This window comes from Canis lupus, chromosome 37 (assembly GCF_011100685.1).
Source record: "Canis lupus familiaris isolate Mischka breed German Shepherd chromosome 37, alternate assembly UU_Cfam_GSD_1.0, whole genome shotgun sequence".
NCBI classification, from domain to species: domain Eukaryota; kingdom Metazoa; phylum Chordata; class Mammalia; order Carnivora; family Canidae; genus Canis; species Canis lupus.
The window spans coordinates 9,738,030-9,760,835 of NC_049258.1; the positions used below are offsets into that span (position 1 = coordinate 9,738,030).

Consider the following 22,806-nt stretch of genomic DNA (forward strand, 5'->3'; position numbering starts at 1 on the left):
ATGCCTCTTCTGGTATAACCTACAAAATGATAAGGGTGTACTGAGCAAGCCAAAAATCTCAGCTAAACCATCAGAAGCAAGCTGGTTTTAGGGAAAGAAACAACTTCAGATCGACCATTTTAAACCTTGTGTCCTTTTACAAACTACTTACCTTCTATGACTCAACAATCCTAATGTCACCAGATTGAGGGACATATTGTCATTATCTCCCTCTCCCCTTTTACAGAGGAGGAAATGAGGGTTTAATAACTTGGCCAAATTCACCAAAGAAATAATAGCACCTGGATGTATGGCCAAGTTAGTCTGTATCCTCAAGTCCAGCACATCATAGAACTCACCACCCCACTTGAGAGATAAGGAAACTGAAGCCAACAGAGGAAGTGAATGACCCAGTGTCATACAGCTGGTGGTGTACAACACATTTTAATTAGAAAAAAAATGGTTTAATCAAATGATATGAAGCCCAGCTCTCCATAAGCTAAAGCAATTCTCTCCTCATAAACCAAATACCAGTGAGTCTCCTCAATTTGAGATTTTCAAATAAGCATTGTCCTGTACGTATGCCTTTCAGGTGAGGCCCACGTAGAAGGGCAGGAACATTTTTACATGGAAACACAAACTATCCTGGCTATCCCAAAAGAAGAAGATAAAGAAATGGTATTGTACGTTGGGACACAGTTTCCAAGCCATGTGCAGGTAACCGGATATTTTTGAAAATTGAGACTCCAGATGATGGCGTGCTATGAGGCACTACAATCAGGCACTCTGCTCTAGGGGACCTTGGATTCCTTCCACTCCTATGAGTGAAATTCTCTGTATACTTGACATAAGCTACAGTCCAGAATAAAGAAAACAGGGCAAATATTTCCCTAAAAGGGCAGACTTTTCAGAAAGATGAAAATCTTGCTAAGTTCCAAAATATAGGACGAGATTTACTTTACCCTTATAACAATTGATAGTGTAAAACCTAATCTCAGGGAGACCAAAGCCTTAGTATTATATTTAAATTTCCCTTTGTGTCTCATTCATGTTGCTTCTCTGTCTTAATGTTTGCATGTATTGGTGATGCACTTGTAAAGCAATTGCATTTCCAATGCTGTAGCAGGTGATTTCCAGTCCTATTCCAGTGGTTGAGATATAAGGCATTGCTTCACTCAGGCAAGTAAAGGAAATCCTCAGACATTCCCCTCTTCTGAGATGTGGAGATGTTGGTTCTAGAATAGTGACTGGCACAGGGGGATACTTAACCTGTTCTACTGGGAGGAGGAGTAATGACAAGCATTACTGAGTGGAAAAGCTGAGGTCTTCCTGGTAGAGCAGAGTGAGTTGGTACCTTGGGGTCGTGAAGGGGTGTATAGGCTCAGAGGGAGGAGGAAGCTGCTGTTCCAGGCAAAATGAAAACCTGAGGGGACTGGTGTTGAGCTGGGATGTGGCTGTGGCCTCCATGGTTGCAAGTTTTGAAGTGGACAGCAGAGGAGTGAGGAGTTACGGTTTTGCCCCTAAAAAGCTATGTGATCTCTCACAAGTTGCCAGGCACCAGTATCTTTTTCTATAAATTGAGGAAGGTGATAAAGATCACCTCTGAGATCTCTTTTGATAGAGAGTATGTAGTTCTGGGCTCCAAGCGGATAAGGTGTATGTCCCAGGTCACCACCGCTGTCTACCACCCACACCTTCTGAGGTACCACTAGTTAATTTCATGAGGCATTTCTGGGGTAGCTAGTGTACAGGGTGCTCACAGGCCACAGCCCAGAACCTGGGGCAGGATCAAAAGCAGGCTCAATAAAGGATTTGAATAGATAAAGAAGGTCTATGAATGTCTAATAAGCACATGAAATGGTGCTCACGGCATTGTTACCAGGGAAATGCACATCAAGACCACAATGAGATACCGCTCCACACCCACTAGAATGGCTGTAATCAAAAGACAGTAATAAGCATTGATGAGGATATAGGGAAATTGAAACCTTCATATATTGCTGGTGGGCACAAATGGCACATCCATTTTTCCACAGCCTGGAAAATAGCATGGCAGTTTCTAAGGAGGTTAAATATAGTGACTACATAATAACCCAGTTCCATGTCTAGGTATCTAGCTGAGAGAATTGAAGTCATCTGCCCACACGAGAATTTATATTCGAGTGTTCATAGCAACACTGTTTAAAGTAGCCAGAAGTGGAAACAATCCAAATGCCCATCGATTGATGAACGGGTAAACAAAATATGGTATCTCTGTACAAGGGAATATTATTCAGCTATAAATAAAAAGGAATGGAGTACTGTTCCATGGACAACATGCGTTCAACAACCTTGCAAACATTATGCCAAGTGACAGAAGCCAGTTGCAAAAGACCACGTATTATATGATTACGTTTATATGAAATGTTCCAAACAGGTAAATCTATGGAGACAAAGAGTAGATCAATAGTTACCTAGTGTTGGGGGCTGGAGGGAGATAAGGAGTGACTGCTCAGTAGATCCAGAGTTTCTGTGGGGATGCTTAAAATGTTCTAAAATTAGATTATGGTGATGGGTGTACAACTCTGTAAATGTTCTAAGTATTTGTTGAATTCGGTTTCTTCAGCGAGGCAGAGGGGAAGTACATAGCTGAGGAAGCAAACTATTACATTGCACTTATATGGCTTCGGGGACTTATCTCTTGCAGGAATTTGTGGCTGCAACATTAAACATCCCAAGGAGTCGAATCGCCTGCCACATGAAAAGAACTGGAGGAGGGTTTGGGGGAAAAGTAACCAAGCCCGCTGTGCTAGGAGCTGTCGGTGCCGTGGCCGCCAATAAGTAAGAGTCACTGTAGCAGCTGTTAATGTCAGCGGTCCTGGCAATGTAGATTACCACCGTGTCCTAGTCCTGCACCCCCGCTTTGGGCCCACTAGTCCTAGCCTTTCATCTCCAAAGGGTGTGGTTGGCATGTAGGCAAAGGAACACTGGACCTGAGCCATAGGATCTGCTCTTAAACTACCACTCACTCACAAGGTCACCTTGACAGGCCACCTCAGTTTCCTCACGGATAAACTGGTGATAATAATAGCCACCTGTCTCATGAGAGTATTACATAATAGATGTAATCACTATATGCTTTGACTCAGATGTAGCCATGTATTACTTTTTCATTGACTTTAACTCTTTAAAATGTTTATGTTTTAAATTGCCAAAATAAATCAAGCTGAGATCGCCTGAGTTGAGGGAGGGTCAAAAGTGTAACCTTACAAGGGACATGTTTTGTCATGAAACAGAGTCTCCTGCTCTTGGGAATGTTCACTCAGCCTCTGCATCATCCACATGGAATAACCAGACACAGGAATAGCCATGACTTTTGTGAACCTTACTCACTAAATATTCAAGACAAACTTAACTTATCCTGGGCTACCGCTACAAAGAGAAAGTGAATACCTCAACTCATTGGCACTTTCCAACAATAGAAAAGGCTGTCTTATAAGTACAGGTGTACAGGTACTAGGAACATCCCTTCAGAAGTCAGAGGAGCCCTCAATGGACATTTCATGAACAGGGAGCCTGAATGCAAAGGAGGCTGATCAGGCTCAGCAAAGCATTGGTTCTCAACCTTTCCAGCCTCTACATCCCCCATGGCAATTATTTTAATGCCCCTTTTAATATCCCAAGTAAAGTTCATAATAATATAACCTATTTATACACATAGTTGCAAAATAATCATACAATCCCTTAGGGCTATATAAAAAAATTAAAGGAAAGTAACTTATAACCAAATAATATAGCATTTTGATATATAAATCTCAGATATGACTAAACCAGGATAATAATAGTAATTGTGCTTTTTTAATTTTAGTGTTCCCACAAACTTCTTTTTTTTTTTTTTAAGATTTTATTTATCTATTCATGAGAGACACAGGGAGAGAGGAAGAGACATAGGCAGAGGGAGAAGCAGGCTCCACGCAGGAAGCCTGATGTGAGACTCTATCCCAGGACCCCAGGATCACGATCTGAACTGAAGGCAGACACAACTGAGCCACCCAGGTGTCCTGTCCCCACAGACTTCTGAAATGTTTAAAGCATGTGACTATCCCCATTGCCAACCTCTAAGCCTGATTATCTCAAGCCCCCCCCTCCCCATCTCTTTGTTTCTACAATTTATGAAGCATCTAGTATATTAACAGAGTCATTTCCTATAGGACTGGCCGCCCAATCCGGTTTATTCTGGAGCGTGGTGATGACATGCTGATAACTGGTGGCCGCCACCCACTCCTTGGAAAATACAAAGTGAGTGAGATAAAAAATTTTAGGAAACTGCCTAAAACATTGTTCATTGATACCCAACCAACAGTGAGAACAATTACTAAATTCCATACCATTTGAAAGGAATATTTGGATGCTGCCTATAACTGACCAGAACTTTCTGTTGAGATCCTAGTCAGCTTGGGTATCAGCCTCAGTGTCCCTCTGGAGACTGTCACATCAAACATGGTCTGATGACAACTGTGATCACATGTGTGTGTATACTAACATGGTTGTATTGAGAAGGTTGTTTTACTTATATCACCTTGCAGATTGGATTCATGAACAATGGTGTGATCAAAGCTGCTGATGTTGAATATTATATCAACAGTGGATGTACTCCTGATGAGTCTGAGTCGGTAGGAAATAGGCCTTTCCCGTAGGCTACCAGTTGAGCTGTATTGCCACACTATCTTTGCATGAATATCTGTCATGCAAAGTAGATAAATTCTATGAAGGGTTCTACTTAGAGATAAAATTTGGTTAAGTGATTTTGAATATTTGATAGATGTGAAGTTTTGTTTTGTTTTGCTTTAATTCAGGTGATAGACTTCGTCGTGTTGAAATCTGAAAATGCATATCATATTCCTAATTTCCGGTGCCGGGGTAGAGCTTGCAAAACAAATTTGCCATCCAACACTGCCTTCCGCGGATTTGGCTTCCCTCAGGCTACAGTGGTAGTAGAAGCTTACATAACTGCTGTGGCATCTCAGTGTAATTTACCCCCTGAAGAGGTAAGAAGTCAAAACCCCCTAACAAAATTTTGACATCGTTGTTTCAAATATATCTTGAGTACCTACATAGAGCATTTTATCAGCTTCTAATCAGATTCAAAGAAATAAAGTACACCATCTGTGTATCAGTTAGCTTTTGATACGTAATAAGTCAAGCACAAAATTTAATGGACTAAAATAACAGGAAGTATTTCTTCTAGGTCTCAGGGTCAGCTGGGTAGCTCTTCTGGTCTGAGCCAGTTCAACTGGAATTTATGGTCTAAGACAGCTTCATTTATGTATCTGGTGGTCACCGGGCTGATTGATCTAGGGGACATCTCAGCTGGGAAGGGTCATTTCCACTGCAGAGTCTCGTCCTCCAGTAGACTAGCCCAGATTAGCTCTCAGGGTGGTGGTCACAGAGTTCCTAAGAGTGGCGGGAATGTGGCAAGCCTTTTTCAAGTGTCTGCCATTATTAATATGTATTATCCCATGAGCCATATAGCAAGTCATATGGCCAATCCTAGAGTCAGGGTGAAACCACCTAAGGGCATGAACACAGAGAGTGGAATGATTGCCATTTGTGCAAACATTCTTCCACAGTTCAAGATTTTGAGGGGCTAATTTGAATAGTTAAGAATAAGGAAACATTGTGTAGGAGTAAAACAATTTTGAGTGGGGAGAATTTTGTATCACCACTAACAAAACTTGTGACAAGGCTCATAATAGATGGCACCTGTTAGGAACGCTTGGGTGACTCAGCAGTTGAGTGTCTGCCTCTGGCTCACGGGATCCAGAATCGAGTCCTCCATCAGGCTCCCTGAGGGAAGCCTGCTTCTCCCTCTGCCTATGTCTCTGCCTCACTCTCTGTCTGTGTCTCTCGTGAATAAATAAATAACTCTTAAAAAAAAAAAAAGATGGTACCTGCTATTTCTCAGGGTTCTGGTGAAATTAACTGAGATAATACACATTCAACTACAGCTTGGAGCATATGAAGTATTCACCAGTAGTTTCTATTGTTATTATGATTATTGTTGTTATTGTGATGTTTATATATGTACACTTGTACTTGCATATATTTTTTTTAAAGATTTAATTTATTTACTCATGAGAGACACACAGAGAGGCAGAGGCACAGGCAGAGGGAGAAGCAGGCTCCACGCAGGGAACCCGACGTGGGACTCGATCCCGGGTCTCCAGGATCACACCCTGGGCTGAATGCAGCGCTAAACCGCTGAGCCACCCGGGCTGCCTGCACTTGCATGTTTACAGCCACTTAAATAGTTTCCTCTTTAGAAGGACTTTCTTCATATCAGGTGTATGACAAAACCTTTGCTCCACTAATGGAATAAGTATGTATCCCTAAAATCCATATTATTGTCTTTCAGGTTAAAGAAATAAACATGTATAAGAGAATCAGCAAAACAGCCTACAAGCAGACATTTAATCCGGAGCCCTTGCGAAAATGCTGGAAACAATGTCTGGAAAAATCTTCATTCTATCCTAGGAAACTGGCTGCGGAGGAATTTAACAAAAAGAACTACTGGAAGAAGAGGGGCCTTGCCGTGGTCCCCATGAAATTTACTATTGGGTTCCCCGTGGCCTACTACAATCAGGTGAGGATGAGAGTGTCTGTCTTCTCGCCAGAAGCCCTTTCCCACACAACTGGCTGTCTGAAAACGGCAATCGTGTGCAACCAGGGATGGCCTGCTGGGGGGAGAAAGAAGAAACCCAGACATATTCCTATAGCAGGAAACAAAGCAGGTTTAGGAAGTGCTGGGGACCCCAGGTTTCAGAGCAGATCTGGAACCAGGGGCTCAGAAAGCAGTCGACAGATGAAGTCCAGCAGCTCCAGGGGTCTGACCTTGGGCAGGGCCCCAGGCATGAGCATTGAGGTATGGGGTCTAATTTCAAATCCATCAGAGAATTGGGAGAAATAAGGGGATCTCTTTCTCTTTCCTGAATTCTTAGTGGCAGCAGTGGGGTCGTTTGAAGACAGAACTTTCAAAAACACCTGAGAACAGACAGTTCCCCATGCACGCAGGACCTCGGAGTTACTACGTGAAAGCTCGGTGGCTGCTGTGCCTTCTTTTCGGTTTCACCTTTACCAGAGTTTCATGGGGCTCTGCTTCTGATTCTTATTTTTTGCTTCTATCCCCATCAACCTCTGAAATGTCCCCTTAACGAATCCATGCCAAGAAAGGAATAGAGGCCCCCTTCGTGGTATGAATGTCTCTCACCAAATTATCTTCCATACACCCCCTTCCCTGGAGTCCACTAACAAGGCCGAAGGCAGAACGAGAGGGAGAGAAGGGAAGGCCAGAAGCGCTGCACTGCTTGGGGCAGGTGTTGTGTTTCCCTGGCGGGGAGGGGGCTTCTCAAGCTAGAATAACCTGCAGACCCCCTTTAAAGGAAAAACAAAATTTGTGGACTCAGTGATCACTTAAATTCTTTATTTTGATGTCATTTACCTGTGAATAATCTCAAAACAAGGAATAAGCTTCTTATAGCTCCTATGCCTATATCAAATACAAACAAAATTGGAAATCAAATAAAAATAGTATTATAAATGCCAGTAAGAAAATAGTAACATTCACTTAATGTAGTAGATGATATTGCTCCTTTATTTTTTTTTAAAGATTTTATTTATTTATTCATGAGAGACACAGAGAGAGAGAGAGAGAGAGAGGCAGAGACACAGGCAGAGGGAGAAGCAGGCTCCATACAGGGAGCCCAACATGGGTCTCGATCCAGTGACTCCAGGATCACACCCTGGGCCGAAGGCAGGCGCTAAACCGCTGAGCCACCCGCGCTGCCCGTATATTGCTTCTTTAAAACTAAATCCTCGCTCACAAGATGAATGTAGTTCTGGCTGCTGCTGCTGCTGCTGCTGCTGCTGCACAAGACATTTTGAAATCTTTATCCTAAACATCTACGTAGGTTGTGATGACTCACTGTCCCATCTCTTGTGTCTAATATGCCCCATTAATTAAAGTAGTCCTCCTTGGTGGTTGTACAATCATCAACATAAAATCTAACGGGCTCTGAAAGCACATGACAATACTCACTGTTACGTGGTTATCCATTAGTCTCATTACATTATCATAGGGTGAGGCCCCTGGGTGGCTCAGTGATTGACTGTCTGCCTTCGACTCAGGGCGTGATCCCGGGGTCCTGGGATCGAGTCCTGCATCAGGCTTCCCGTGGGGAGCCTGCTTCTCCCTCTGCCTGTGTCTCTGCCTCTCTGTGTCCCTCATGAATAAATAAATAAAATCTTAAAAAAAAAATAAAAGATTATCATAAGGTGAAAACACAAAGTTTAAAAGTTCTTGCAGAGAACTTGATAGGCCTGAGAACACAGTCTGAGACTCAGGAGATGGCATGGCAAGCTGAGTTGATTTTTCAGTGGTTGGTAGCAGGGGCACAGGCATCAACACAGGGGTAGAGGCCCCCAGGGGGCCCAGGCACCAGCGTGAGAGAGGGAAGTGCTGTCAAGAAAAATTCCAGCAACTCGCTCACATAACGTAGCTCAGCCCCCTCTCTCCTATGGCCTGGTCCCTGGAGCCATTTGCACCGGCTGCGGATCCTCTCCCTGAAACAGCTGGCCCCAAAGAATAGAACGGCAATTGGTCCAAGGGAAGCAGCCTGGCACGGGTGTGGAGGACACGGGGCTCAAGTGAGGAGTTGTGGGTTCCGGTCGAGGCTCTATCCCAAACTAGGCACCTGGCTTTGGCGACTCTCCTCCTCCCTGGGCTCCTATTCCCCCCTCTGCAAAGTGAAGACTTTGGACTAAATCTGTGGATCCCAAACATGGCCAATCATCAAAATCACCTGGGAGCTTAAAAAACTGAATGCTTAGGCTCCACCCCCAACCTTCTCCTGAGTTGGAATTTCCAAAATGAGACCCATACTTGTTCCCATACTGAGATCCTGAAGGTCAGCAGCATTTGGAAACCATGAAAACATCTTAAGTTTCTTCCAGCATCTCTGGCATCCAAGGCAGTTTGTGCCTGGAAATTTACCCATACAGGTTCTATTTGCTGTAAAATTAATTTTCATGTCCTGGGAGAGATGAATAATAAACTATTATACAAGCTGGGGCTTTGGAGTGGCCTCAAAGCAATCACACAAGGCCCCCAGTGGGCCGGAGACGACTGGTAGGAGGGGAGATGAGCCACATTCATACATCGACATTGATGGTTTTCAAGTCTGGGGTTTATTTGACAGGGGTTGTCTGTTGCTACCTGTACTGGCTATTTTTTTTTTTTTTTTTTTTAGTATAAACAGTGAGAGAGATTGGCTCAATAGAGCAAAATGTTCATCTAGCAACCTCGGCTAAACTCTCAGCGACATTTGGCCTCATCAGTTTCCAAACCGGTGTAATTATTTCCCCCAGGCGGCCGCTCTAGTCCACATCTACCTCGATGGCTCTGTCCTGGTGACTCATGGAGGCTGTGAAATGGGACAAGGCCTTCACACCAAAATGATTCAGGTGAGTTAAGTGCCTGTCATCTCTGCTGTAGCAAAGTATAGCACCTTACAATCAGCTTAGCAGCTTTTTCCCATTGAGCAGGAGACATGTCATCATGCTAAGTGCACGGATCAACTGTAAGACTCATCTTGATTTCAGGAATGCAGACTGCAGGGGGGTGAAGGACGTGGGTGTTAGAATTGAGAAAATAGGTGATAATATTCTTCCTGAAAAAAAAAACCAGGTCGTCTGAAAAATGGGATTCCAGCTTTCACAGATAAAATACTTTTCAACTTTGTGGCACCTGCTCAAAGCAATCTTATGTTAATTCAGATCTCCGATTAGAAATGGATGTGTTTAATAAGATCAGAAATTATGTTCACAGAATTCACAACCCACTTAGGAACTCCATATAACTGGCCATTCTGTGTACTAATTCGAAGAAGTATTTCTAATACTTTTTAAAGAACAAAGGATTATTTGCCATAAGAAATTTTCCTTCTTCTTTTAATATCAAATAAGAATTTGTTGAAAATGACACCTGAATCAAAAATATGGAAGCAGGTATGCGTGGGAGAGGGCAGAGGAAGACAAAGCTTCTCTCCCAATGAGAAATACGGAGAAGGTACTTTCTTTGAGAAAATAATATTATTCAATAGAGTGCTTGGAATTAGGAAATTACAAAAATCCGCAGGGCCTTCTCTGAACATATCTTGCTTCTTTACAAACAAAATCCTTATGGCTGCGGAATGTTCCACCAAAGAATCATAATCTGCCAAATTGTCTGTAAATCACAAGAAAATGAAGGTAAAACATTAAGATCAGGACCTCAGCCCTGCCTGCATGTGTCATACTAAACTAGATGTCCCAGAGTGACCATACTGCCACATGGTTCCACATGGAAACTGGTTTAAAAAAAAAAAAAAAAAACACAAGAAGATTCTTTGGTTGCTTCAAACTAATAATCTGCATATAAAATTCAAGATGCTGTCTTAAATGTTTGTCCCAGTAAGACAGTCAAGTTTTATACTCAGTTCAAAAAAAAGAATCAGAAGGTTTTTAATTGGGGGGGGGGGGTATGTGGGGAGGTGTGCTTAAAGTCAATGAAATAAATAATATTTCTCTTCTGCTTATGGCAGGTGGCTAGTCGAGAACTGAACATCCCCCAGTCGTACATACACCTGTCTGAGACAAGCACCGTCACGGTGCCCAACGCTTCCTTCACGGCGGCGTCAATGGGAGCAGACATCAACGGGAAGGCTGTACAGGTGACGTTTCTTTCAGTTCTCACTCAGTGACAATGCTGGAGGACACCTTGTCCCACACCTTCTTTTATGGAAAATGAAACTGAGTCCAAGTCAAGTGGCTGGTTGCAGATCATTCAGCTAATTACCTGCCAAGCCAAGACTCCAAGTCCAGCTCTCTGAGGATCCCAGCTGGTGCTCTTTCTGCTGCCCTGAGCTGTTTTTCATCATTAATTTTCTGCTGCATGTGAAACCTGCACCTTCAGCAACCAACCCCCCCCCCGCGCCGGCCTTGTGTTAGAGTTGAGAATCTCTTCCCACTCTCACCCCAGCACACCAGAGAAATGCAGAGTAATCGCAGCACTAACAGGATATCCTCAATCCAGGAAGGGCTTGACCTGTCTTTTAACCTCTCTAAGGATCAGTTTCCTCTTCTGCAAAACTTCACCCAAATACCACCCATCTCATAGAATCATGTGGCTCGCAGAGATCATGCAACAAAGCTGCCACCACCACCCCCTCCCCACCCTACAACCTCCAGAAAACCACTAATTGACCGTTAGTCACCCACAGAGACAAACACCTAGATGAAAAGAGAAAATTTCAACCTGTTGAATATACCCATATATCATGTGAACCATGGATTCCCAAAGTATGTTCCTTGGATCAGTGGTCCCATGTTCTCAGTGGGGAAAAAAGGATTCTGTAGTCAACAAGTTTGGAAAATGTTGCAGGCTACATCCCATTCATAGAGGCTTATGATGCATATTAGCATCATAAAGGCTCTGACAAGTCCAGCAGTAAAGAAACCTCTTTAACTTTGTTTCACTGTTATTCCCAAGCTTGCTTAATTATGAAAAAATTTTCATTAATAAAACCCCTCTTAAAATCTATGGAATCAGCACCCAAGAAAAACAGTCTGGGAAATTCTAATTTGGTTAAAACAAGTAGGTGACTGAGTCCATTTTTCACCTTTTAACCAGATTCTGGTTGCCTTGCAAGCACAGGTGGCACAGAGACACCTAGTGCATGACTAAGGCATAGTCTTGGGCATTGATAAAGCAGAGACACCAGTATGTGTGTGTGTGTGTGTGTGTGTGTGTGTGTACACACACACACACACAATGTTTTTAGAAATATTTTGATATTTTATAATGAAGAATCATCACAATAAAAGTCATAAATTTGTGTGACTTCACACTTATTTTTTTATTGGAGCTCAATTTGCCAACATATAGCATATCACCCAGTGCTCATCCCGTCAAGTGCCCCCCTCAGTGCCCATCACCCAGTCACCCCCACCCCCTGCCCACCTCCCTTTCCACTACCCCTTGTTCGTTTCCCAGAGTTAGGAGTCTCTCATGTTCTGTCTCCCTCACTGATATTTCCCACTCATTTTCTCTCCTTTCCCCTTTATTCCCTTTCACTATTTTTTATATTCCCCAAATGAATGAGACCATATAATGTTTGTCCTTCTCCGACTGACTTACTTCACTCAGCATAATACCCTCCAGTTCCATCCACGTCGAAGCAAATGGTAGGTATTCATTGTTTCTAATGGCTGAGGAATATTCCATTGTATATATAGACCACAGCTTCTTTATCCATTCATCTTCTGATGGACACTGAGGCTCCTTCCACAGTGTGGCTATTGTGGACATTGCCGCTATAAACATCGGGGTGCAGGTGTCCCGGTGTTTCACTGCATCTGTATATTTGGGGTAAATCCCCAGCAGTGCAATTGCTGGGTCGTAGGGCAGGTCTATTTTTAACTCTTTGAGGAAACTCCACACGGTTTTCCAGAGTGGCTGCACCAGTTCACATTCCTACCAGCAGTGCAAAAGAGTTCCCCTTTTCTCCACATCCTCTCCGACATTTGTTGTTTCCTGCCTTGTTACTTTTCCCCATTCTCACTGGTGTGAGGTGGTATCTCATTGTGGTTTTGATTTGTATTTCCCTGATGGCCAGTGATGCGGAGCATTTTCTCATGTGCTTGTTGGCCATGTCTATGTCTTCCTCTGTGAAATTTCTGTTCATGTCTTTTTCACACTTATTTTATTGATCCCACATTGATTTAACAAACATTTACTGAGGGCCTACCATGTGCTAGGTCCTGTTCTAAGCACTAAGGGTGTAGCAGCAAGTGAAACAGGACAAAGTCCAAAGAGCCTGACCTCATAGAGCTTACATTCAAACATTCAATCAATCAATAAATCAATCAATCCTTGAGCCTGGTCCTAAACAAAGCAAGAAAAGAAGCCATGTGGGGATTTGGGAGCAGAGCGAGCTAGCTTACTGTTCTTGAGAAGCTGTAGCAGGCCTGGGAAACTGGAGCAGAGAAATCAAAAGAGAACAAGGTAGAAGAGGTAAGAAAGATAGCAGAGGGGTGAGTTTGGGGTATAGATGTTTACTGTTGAGGCTGGTTAAGGGGGGCTAGTGCATTATTCTCTCACTTTTATATATTTTGAAATTTTCTACAATGCAAAAAAAAAAAAGATGGATAATTTTGTATGTGGCATTTAGAGCTTCAGTAGAGGGAGGTGATCCAACCAGGGGATATGAGGTGAGAAAGGAGTTCAGGAGGTCACAAAAGAATGAAATTGTTCTCTGCAATATCTCACTCTCTTAAAGGGAAAACTTATCTCAGGAGCCTGTCAGACTTCTGAGGATAAAGTTATGTGCAGGAGTATGAGGTTAGGACACAGTTAGAAGAACACCCAATATCTGGGCAGGTAGGAACTGTGTGACTTAGGTTGCCTTGGATGTGGCCCTCTTTCAGAAGGCTCCCATTTGTAATAAGGTGAGTGACTGGAAGCTGAATGGACCAGCAAATAGATTTATGAAAACAAGGATCAACGGCCAACTCTTGACTTTTCTCAGGTCATGATCTCAGAGTCCTGGGATGGAGCCCCGTGTCCAGCTCCACACTCAGCATGGAGTCTGCTTGAGGATTCTCTCTCTCCCTCTCCCCCTCCCCCTGCTCGTTCTCTGTCTTTCTCTAAAATCAATAAGTAATTTAAAAAAAAAAAAAAAGAAAGAAAGAAAACAAGGATCTCCCTAACACATGAGAAGGCAAAAACCATTTCCCCAAGAAGGGATAACAGAAAAGAAGGAACAGAAACTAAGAGGGAACATGAGAAGTGATCTGAGGCTGAGATGAATAAGTGAGAGCAGACAGGAACAGATTCATGTTTGAATTAAGGGTGGAAGCCACATTGGGGCCCACTGATACCAGGGGTCAGCAGGTGTCATTTCAAGGGTTCAAGATTTCACCTCAGTCCTTCTTATTTTCATCTCACCCATAATGTTTTAAAAAAAAAATTTAAAGCACATTTCACGTCATCAGAATGACCACTTTATAAGTAGCATATTTCCCCTATGCCCACATTTGGGACCAAGAAGTATACTTTGTGTCCAGGCAACAAGAGAAGAGAGGAGATGGACTTCATGGGTAAACGATGTTTTTTCTTGCCCAGTGAAGAGCTGATGATAGCGAGGTATAAAGTACAGATGAAAATCTGGTGGCAATTTACATGAGAAGAATGGAGAGAAAATTGACCCATCGCCCAGCACACAGCAGGCGCCGTGACCCCCACCGTGTGTGTGGGCCCAGCCACGACGGCCACATTCCAAGCAAGAATCTACCTTCATAGAAACAGCGTCATCAACGAACTAAATTAATGTTGTTATTTTGATTTTTATCGGTATATAGATCGGTCTGTATGCCTCGTCATTTTATTTCTGCTTTGGAGGTACAAAAGAGCTTTAACTCTAGGAGACTCAACCTAGTTTTATGTTAGCATATATTTAAACAACATTGTAATAAAGATAATGAATGTCAACACCACAGTACCCACAAGAATATTTGCTTCCTTCCACGGGGTTCCCTACATTACTCAACTTTAAGAAACCCTGCCTAGAGAACTAGCCAGCAGGTTCACAAAACTGACAGATTCCACTTGAATTGATGTAAATATTTAACATTTTGTTATTTCCTGTGCCTCTTCTTTCCGATGTCATTTCAAATATTTATTTTTAGAATGCCTGCCAAATTCTCATGGCCCGTCTTCAGCCAGTCATCAGGAAAAACCCTAAAGGAAAATGGGAGGACTGGGTGAGTGTTCTTTTTATTACCCCTGCCAAGGAAAGACACACACACACATCCAGATGGGTGACGGCCCTAAGTTCATGGGCTGATTGCTGGTGCCCGTTCAAGAAACAAAGCGTTTATTAACATTTGCTTCCACTTTTCCAAAAGAACAAAAGCTCTGTCTGGATTCATTGAAACAACTTTATTTCAGAGCCTGATTTCTCACAGAGCATGATAACAGCATGGGCTCTGCAGTAAGACACACCTCAGGGTGGCTGTCCCTGCTCTGTCACTACTAGCTCTGGGAGACAACGTTCACCCTCAGTGCCTCAGGACCTTGGTTTTCTCACCAGAGCAAAAGAGATAATAGCTATCCTACTATCAAAGGATTACTCCATTTTTAATAACAATAATAATTACTATTAATTATAAAATTATTATATTTTTAAGTTTTAAATATCATTTATAATTATTCATTAAAAATAAATATTTTAATAACAAATTATTTAATAACAATAACGTTAGTATTATTATTCCTAGCCCTACCTAGGTTGCTCCAGTAGGGAAGCTGCCATAATATCCTGAGACAGCCAGTCAAATTATTTGGGTGAAAAGCAGAGTAAAACTATATACATAGATATAGATATACACATACACATGTAAACGTATGTGAGTATATATGTACATATCTGTGTAGATACTTACATACAAAAGTATATGAATATGGTCTAGCCCCCTCAATTTAAAAAGCCAAAAAGGATTCAAAAGTAATCAACTTTACACTGTGCAAACCCAAAAAATAGAGGGCCTCAGAGTATAGCTAGCAGCTGCCGCTACACATCTCTCTTAAAAAGCATGACCTGTGGCTTGTACAAGGCATAAGTCTTGACCGAGGTGAATGTGAGTGGAAAGCTTGCTCCATACAAGAGGAGGAAGGCATTAGCATTTCTCATTACTTTCCCTAAATTTATATTTATTTGTAACCAATCATCTCTTCCAGATTGCAAAAGCCTTCGAACAAAGCATCAGTCTCTCAACTACTGGATATTTCAAGTAAATGATGTATTTACTTTGGTTTAGCTTACACCTGGGCAGAGATGGTGTGCACTCATCAATGTGGACAGATGCCTGGAGAGCATGGGAGCGCTGCTCTGCCCCCACTGCTAGCCCTCAGCCATGGGTCAGGCCTGGGAGACCTAGGGACTCCTTGGGGGCCACAGCTGTTTATGGCCAACAGACCAAGAGGGACACCATAGCTATTACACACACTCTGACCCGTTCCAGTAACTGCCTGCTAGATAGGGGTCAGAAACCAGTGGGCCTTCTCCCCGTGTCTGTGGTGGGACTCTTAACAACTCTGATCACATGCTCCCCACCCCTTTGCTGAAGAAGAGGTGGGAGGCCTTCAGCCATGGGGTGGGTGCTCTGTTCACCTCCAGGCCCCACAGTACAGCAGGTGATAAGACCCCTAGTGGGGAAAGGGCCTTTGCTGTTCACTGCTGATTTCTCTTCTCAGAGGCTACCTGACAAATATGGACTGGGAGAAGGAGAAAGGTGAACCCTATCCATATTTTGTTTATGGAGCATCCTGTTCTGAGGTTGAAGTCGACTGTCTGACTGGGGCTCATAAGGTAAAGAGTAATATTTGTGTTCACCATCTGCATAGTGTAAACAAAAACATTGACATGTTTTCTGTGCTGTACATAATAATCAACTTGATCCTCCAGGTGGAAGAACCAGGGACAGATATATAATTTTAATAAGGATCTATTTTAAATAAATAATATTTTCCACTCTATATTGTCTCTTGGAACAGCTTCTTCGGACTGACATCTACATGGATGCTGCTTTCAGCATAAACCCAGCCCTGGACATTGGACAGGTACGTGATACCAGGACCACCCTATGACCACAGGAACTTTTGGTCAGTTCCATTCAGAAACACTGTTTATACCTGGTGCAAGTACTCTGTAATACATATTATATATTTTAATGCACACACACAAATAGATAAAACATTAGAAGAAAACTCAAGAAAAAGTTAACGTTCATTGCCTTTGTATGGCAGAAATATGTGTGACTTATCCTGCTTATAATTCTCTATGCCTTCTAATTTTTCTTCATAAATATTAATATGTTCATAATTAGGAAACACTATAGAAACATAATAAAGTTGTATTAGTATTAAATTTAAACAGACTGCAATTTAGGGAATTAGAAAAACTTAAACACAATTTTTTGCCTCCTGCTGAATTTAACTCTGATTTTGATCTCACAAATAATGAAATTAATGCACCCAAAATCCTCTTAAACCTCCAGGTAAAACCTTTCCAGCTGCTGGTGTAGCTTTGCTTTTTTCTAGCCTTGTTATTGAAGGGGGAGCCAATGGGCTAGCCACATCAGCCCACCCCAATCCTACCATCCAGCCCCCAGGTGAGGCAAGGCAGCTGGTCCACAGTGCACACCAGAGTAGCAAGCTGGAGCAGGTGAGCAGTTTGGCATCACCCCTGATAGATACGTGGTGCTTTCATCTGCCCACAGCTTCCCAGCATCCTAAGCCCTAAGAGATTGGTTTACCTGGATTGACCTTTGGGCTTTAAAAGGCACAATTTTATTGATCCCGCCGTGCTTTTCAAAATGTGGTCTTCAGATTATGCGACCGAAGTACTTGTGTTTATTGAAAACATAGATTCCTGTGCCCAGGAATGAAGCCCAAGCTTAGACTTGTTCCATCTTTGCTGGGCTGAGACAGAACCAGAACATTTAGCCTGCACCTGACATTCGTCTGAAACCCGTAAAGTTTGAGAACCACCTAGAGGCTCACCCTGTCCTCGCCTCCCATTCTCCTTCTTGCCCCCACCTCCCAGCTCCTTCTGCCCCTTTACTGTTTAAGCAGAGGCAGAAAGAGAGATGTCATGATCAGGAAAACTCTACACTTGTCTCCCTGGAAAAGGAAAGAAAACCAGAAGTGTGTTCTACTGGATCTCTTGGGCTTAGATCTTTTCCTTTAAGGATAAGCATTTGGAAATATCCAAATATAGCATTTAGATTTGTGTATCTGGATCGAGTCCTATGTCGGGATCCCTGCATGGAGCCTGCTTCTCCCTCCGCCTGTGTCTCTGCCTCTTTCTTTCTCTCTCTGTGTCTCTCACGAATAAATAAATAAAATCTTAAAAAAAAAAAGAACCTATGTGCCAGACCTGCTACTAATAACAGAATACAAGAAGCCCAAGGCCTCAAAATGCTTATCAATGTGAGAGAAAGGTGGAAGAGGTGAACAAGGAAAATACCCTCTGAGAGGCACCATGATGGGGGAATGTGTTCAAGATGCAGTGAGCCTGGAGGAAGTAGTTTCTAAATCCACCCAGGAGGTGGTAGGAGGATCCACAAGGCTCCAAATAGGCAAGGACTTGGAGGATGAGTAGGAGTTCTCCAGGGGGATGAGCTGAGCAGTGAAGAGAGTCAGGAGAAACTGCATTACAAAGACATGGAGGTCTGAATGAAATCTGCTAGGCTTGAGAATTACCCAGAACTTGTTGAGTATCAGGGACCCGGGGGGTGGGACACTTGGCAAGGAGAAGTAGGGATGAGACCAGGCAGGATGGCAAACACCAGACCCCGAAGGACTCTTTGTAAAGTCCACCCCAGGCTGTCAGGAATGACTCACTATGGTCCAGAGCTCCATTTTCAGTCATATTGGAGTATTTAGTCCATCAATATCATATACTTACAAATTGTGAAATTTTTGCCTATAGATAGAAGGAGCATTCATCCAAGGCATGGGATTCTATACCATAGAGGAACTGAAATATTCCCCAGAAGGCGTGCTTTATTCTCGAAGTCCAGATGACTACAAAATCCCTACTGTCACTGAGATACCAGAAGAGATCCGTGTCACTTTGGTGCATTCCCGAAATCCCATAGCCATCTACTCATCCAAGGTAAGAATGCAAGACCTCTGTATTAGTTTGTAGGGTTACCATCATAAAATACCAGACTAGGTGGCCTAAACTACAGAGATATATTTTCTCATGGTTCCGGAGACTAGAAGTCTGAGATCATGGTTTGATTTCTTCCAAAGCCTCTCTTTGGCTTGCAGGTGGCCACCTTCTCACTGTGTCCTCCCAGAGCCATCCCTTCTGTGTGCACATGTCTCCTGTGTGTCATAATTTCCTTTTCTTATAAAGATACCAGTCATATTGGATTAGGGCCCAGTGACCCTACAGACCTCCTTTTAACTTCATCTCTTTAAAGACCTTATCTCCAAATATGGTCACAATCTGAGGTAGCAAGCTAGGACTTCAACATAAGAATTTTGAGAAAGTACAGTTCAGTCTATAACAACCTACTCTTTCAAGAAATAATGAAATAGTCCCCTGAATTTGCTTTCTTCTTTGAATTTAAAATCTTAACAGGAGATGGGAAAAGAAAAGCAAATCCATGGAGGAGTAGTGTTCACTGACTTCAGAAGACTGAGTAGACTCTACTCATGAGAGAGATCATGAAATAAATCAAACAAGAAAGGTCAAGGAAGGGTAGCCCCGGTGGTTTAGCGCCACCTTCAGCCCAGGGTGTGATCCTGGAGACCCAGGATTGAGTCCCACTTCGGGCTCCTTGCATGGAGCCTGCTTCTCCCTTGGCCTGTGTCTGTGTCTCTTATGAATAAATAAATAAAATCTTTAAAAAAAGAAAAGGTCAAGGAAGAGTTAAATATCTTGGGTCAATAGGCTAAGTGCCACCATGAGAGAAAACTGAAATTGTAGGCAAATTTCACCAGCCTAGAACTTTCTTTTCTGTACCCTTCTTTCATGTCCTCCAGGCCCAATTCTTTCTTGTTTGTCTCTCTCCACACCTCCCCAAATCAGAATAGGCCTTCAAACAACTTTGAAGATATGAGAGTTATTGACCACACATCCCCTGGAGCATATGGGCTCTAACTGGCCCATAAAGACCTACAGCGAGGGTTCTTGAACACGAGTGCTTAAGAAAATACAACTTCCCCAACTTAAGTTGTATTCTGAGCCCACATCTAGTCAGACAGATGGCAGGCTAACCTTAGGTTTTTCAGGAAATTGCCTCTCTTGAAAGTAGGTCAAGATTGGGAGGAAGGCAAGATTTCCTGTCTGAAGAGCTCTATTTCTACTTCTGCACCAGAAACATCTCTAAAGACCATCTGACACAGAATGCAATCCTGCCTGTTAGGGTCTAGCCACCTCCCTGCCAGTTTGCTCCAAACAGGACCCAAGACTTTTCTACTTCCCTCCGCCTCACTTCAGAGGAAACCCTCTTTCTACCATCTTTACCTCTCCCTCTACATTTGCTTTAGAGTAAAAACCAAAGCCTGGGATAGGCTTTATTTGCTCAGAGATAAGGGCCAATCTCTCTAAGGTCTTGGGCACAGATCACAGACCAGATTACTTTGAATGAAGAAAGAAGAAAAATCAGTACAAAGAAGCATTGGTGAATCATTCAAATAATAATGCCACTACACTGATAATTCAGAAACATCCGACACACCAGGGAAATTAGCACACCTGCCGACTGTTTAAGTCAACCGCCTCACTGTCTTTCAGGTTCAGCTACAAAGATTGTGGTTGTTTGGTTTGGGTTTTGAGTCAAACAAAAATGGTCTGGAGCCTAATGTGGAATATTCTAGAGGGCACCAAGGGCTTTGGTCTTTAGGACTTTACCTGGGCAGAGGACCAGGAGGTTTTAGCTGCCCTGCTATCCTGATGTTCTGGGGCATTTTCATGAGCTACTTTGAGGAGGACCCCACACACAAATCATGGCGGGATTTCAGTTCAGGCAATTCGGACACATTCCACTCTAAGGATTGTAAAGCCAGAAGAGGTGAGTGAACACACCTCTTGTGTGTATTGTGTGTAGGCAAATTAGTCCTAAGAAAACCATGCATTTCTGACAGCCTTTTGTCCTCCTCTCAGGGATTGGGTGAATCTGGAATGTTCTTGGGATCCTCTGTGTTGTTCGCCATATATGATGCAGTGACTGCTGCCCGTAAAGAAAGGGGGCTGACCAAGACCTTCTCCCTGAATAGCCCAGCAACTCCTGAGTGGATTAGGATGACTTGTGTGGATCAGTTTACTGACATGGTAAGAGTAGTGGAGGGATGTCCCAGCTATAACCACCGCTTAATGGATTTTCATGTTCTTAGTATGGATTTGGTAATCATGACAAAATCACAGGGCAGGTTCATCTTTTCCAATGAAAATTCTCACTCTGCCTGTATACTTCAAGCAACTGCAAACCTCCTCAAATGATGGCTTGTTTCAGACTGCAAAGAAAAGCAGACTCAGTTGAGCCAGTGCTAGGAGCGAATCAACATGGTAGCTAACTTCTTGAAACATTCTGTCAAAATGTAGTTGATGTGGTATTTTAATCACCTTAATAACCAAATTAGATTAAATAGATATCTGATCTGGTCAATAATTCAGAAAGTATTTGTTAAGCAAACTAATAAAAATAATTTAAATTAAAATATCAAAGTTGCTGGGCACTCTTTGATATGCTTTATAATGACCCATTAATAGAACACAGTTTCATTTTCCAGCTGCTGAAAATATGCCTAGAACTATCATCAGAGACTCTTCCTATATTGAACTGCTTACTGCAGCCCTGAGGGGCTAGTATAAAATTAGATTGTACTTTATGCCTTTGAAAGTACAGGGCTTCTGAATAAGATGTATCTTATCCCAAACATTAGAAGTTTATGAGGATAAAGAGATTTATGGCTCAAGGATTGAAAGTAATAGGAAACCTATATAATTTTGATAAGAATTAAATGGACATTGACTTGTTCTTTTTAAAAATTTTTTTCTTCTGAATTACAAATTTTTCATACAACATTTTATTAATAATTATTTTCCCTCTTTTGATCTTTTTCAGATTCCTAGAGATGATACTTCAACATTTACACCTTGGTCTATCCGTGTGTCTTGATCCTATGTTTCTCTTAGAAAATGAAAGAATACATGATTGATCTTAAAATTTTCAGACCAGAGCAAAATATAGGTTGGCTCGCAATTGTCAGTGATGCTTTTAGTATCTTTTAGTTATTCTCTGTGGTTTAGGTTGCTGCGTGATATTGTTTTAGGATGCAAATTTACACCAAAAGATTTAATGAAGCTTATAATCAAAAATTCTTCTTTTCATTTGCATTATTCTGAAGATCTACAACATCATGATTTTAAAACATGGTAGAGTTTTCATTACCATGAAACAACTCAAGAAAACTGCTCATGCTTTGTTCTTCAAGAAATCTGCTCACCTCTAAAATCATCCACCCCCAAAACTCTCAAGATTAGATTCCCAAAGCCAGTGGTGTGATGGTCCAAAGCCAATGGTGTGATGATGATAACCAGCTCACCTGAAAAAAAAAAATGATAAATGATAAATAAATAAATAAATCCATGATTTATAGTAATTGACAATTTCTGTGTCAAATACTTGGCCAACTCTAAGCCACTAACAATGAGGTCTCTGAACTTGAGGTTGGAAGAAATGTCCATAATTAGCTCTTGTGATCTCCAGCACTACAAACCCATCACAATCCTCAGGTTCCTGCCACACACATGTGGCCCGTTTAGATGAGGCGTAGAGATGTGAACCAGCCAAAGCCTCCAGCTGGTCCTCATCTGCCATGGCACAGTGTCTTCCTCTCCTGGGAGTAAAACACTGAGTAAAACAGTGATCTCAAATCCTTCTGCAGTCCCTTGATTTGGCTTAGTGTCTAAAGGATGAAATCAGCACAGTTTCCATTTGCAATTTCAGAGGAGCACAAAAATCCAAGGATTTTGTTTCGTTTTGTTTGTTATTTCTTAGCTATTTTACATTGCATTTTCCTAAGGAAATGCAGGGTTATGCCAGAGAAAATGTCAGTCCCTGTGAGATTTGAAACAAAATAAACAAACTAAATCACATATCAGGATCTGTGTGCTAGATACTAAAGCTCTGTGATTATTAATAGTAATTTTGTAGTGGAAGAATGAGCGTGTATTA

General features: G+C 42.3%; 1 protein-coding gene across 1 annotated transcript in view; it reads left to right on the top strand.

Annotated features, from left to right (window-relative positions):
• Positions 1-21,947, top strand: part of AOX4 (aldehyde oxidase 4) — a 63,374-nt gene extending 41,427 nt beyond the window's left edge. The window contains 15 exon segments of the mRNA NM_001044749.1: positions 572-696; positions 2,666-2,799; positions 4,170-4,257; positions 4,545-4,631; positions 4,815-5,006; positions 6,374-6,601; positions 9,382-9,477; positions 10,596-10,724; positions 14,740-14,814; positions 15,791-15,843; positions 16,307-16,421; positions 16,607-16,676; positions 18,550-18,731; positions 20,733-20,900; positions 21,694-21,947. Of these exon segments, the coding sequence (NP_001038214.1) occupies positions 572-696; positions 2,666-2,799; positions 4,170-4,257; positions 4,545-4,631; positions 4,815-5,006; positions 6,374-6,601; positions 9,382-9,477; positions 10,596-10,724; positions 14,740-14,814; positions 15,791-15,843; positions 16,307-16,421; positions 16,607-16,676; positions 18,550-18,731; positions 20,733-20,900; positions 21,694-21,747 (1,796 nt within the window). The 3' untranslated portion in view covers positions 21,748-21,947.
• The last annotated feature ends 859 nt before the right edge of the window (positions 21,948-22,806 follow it).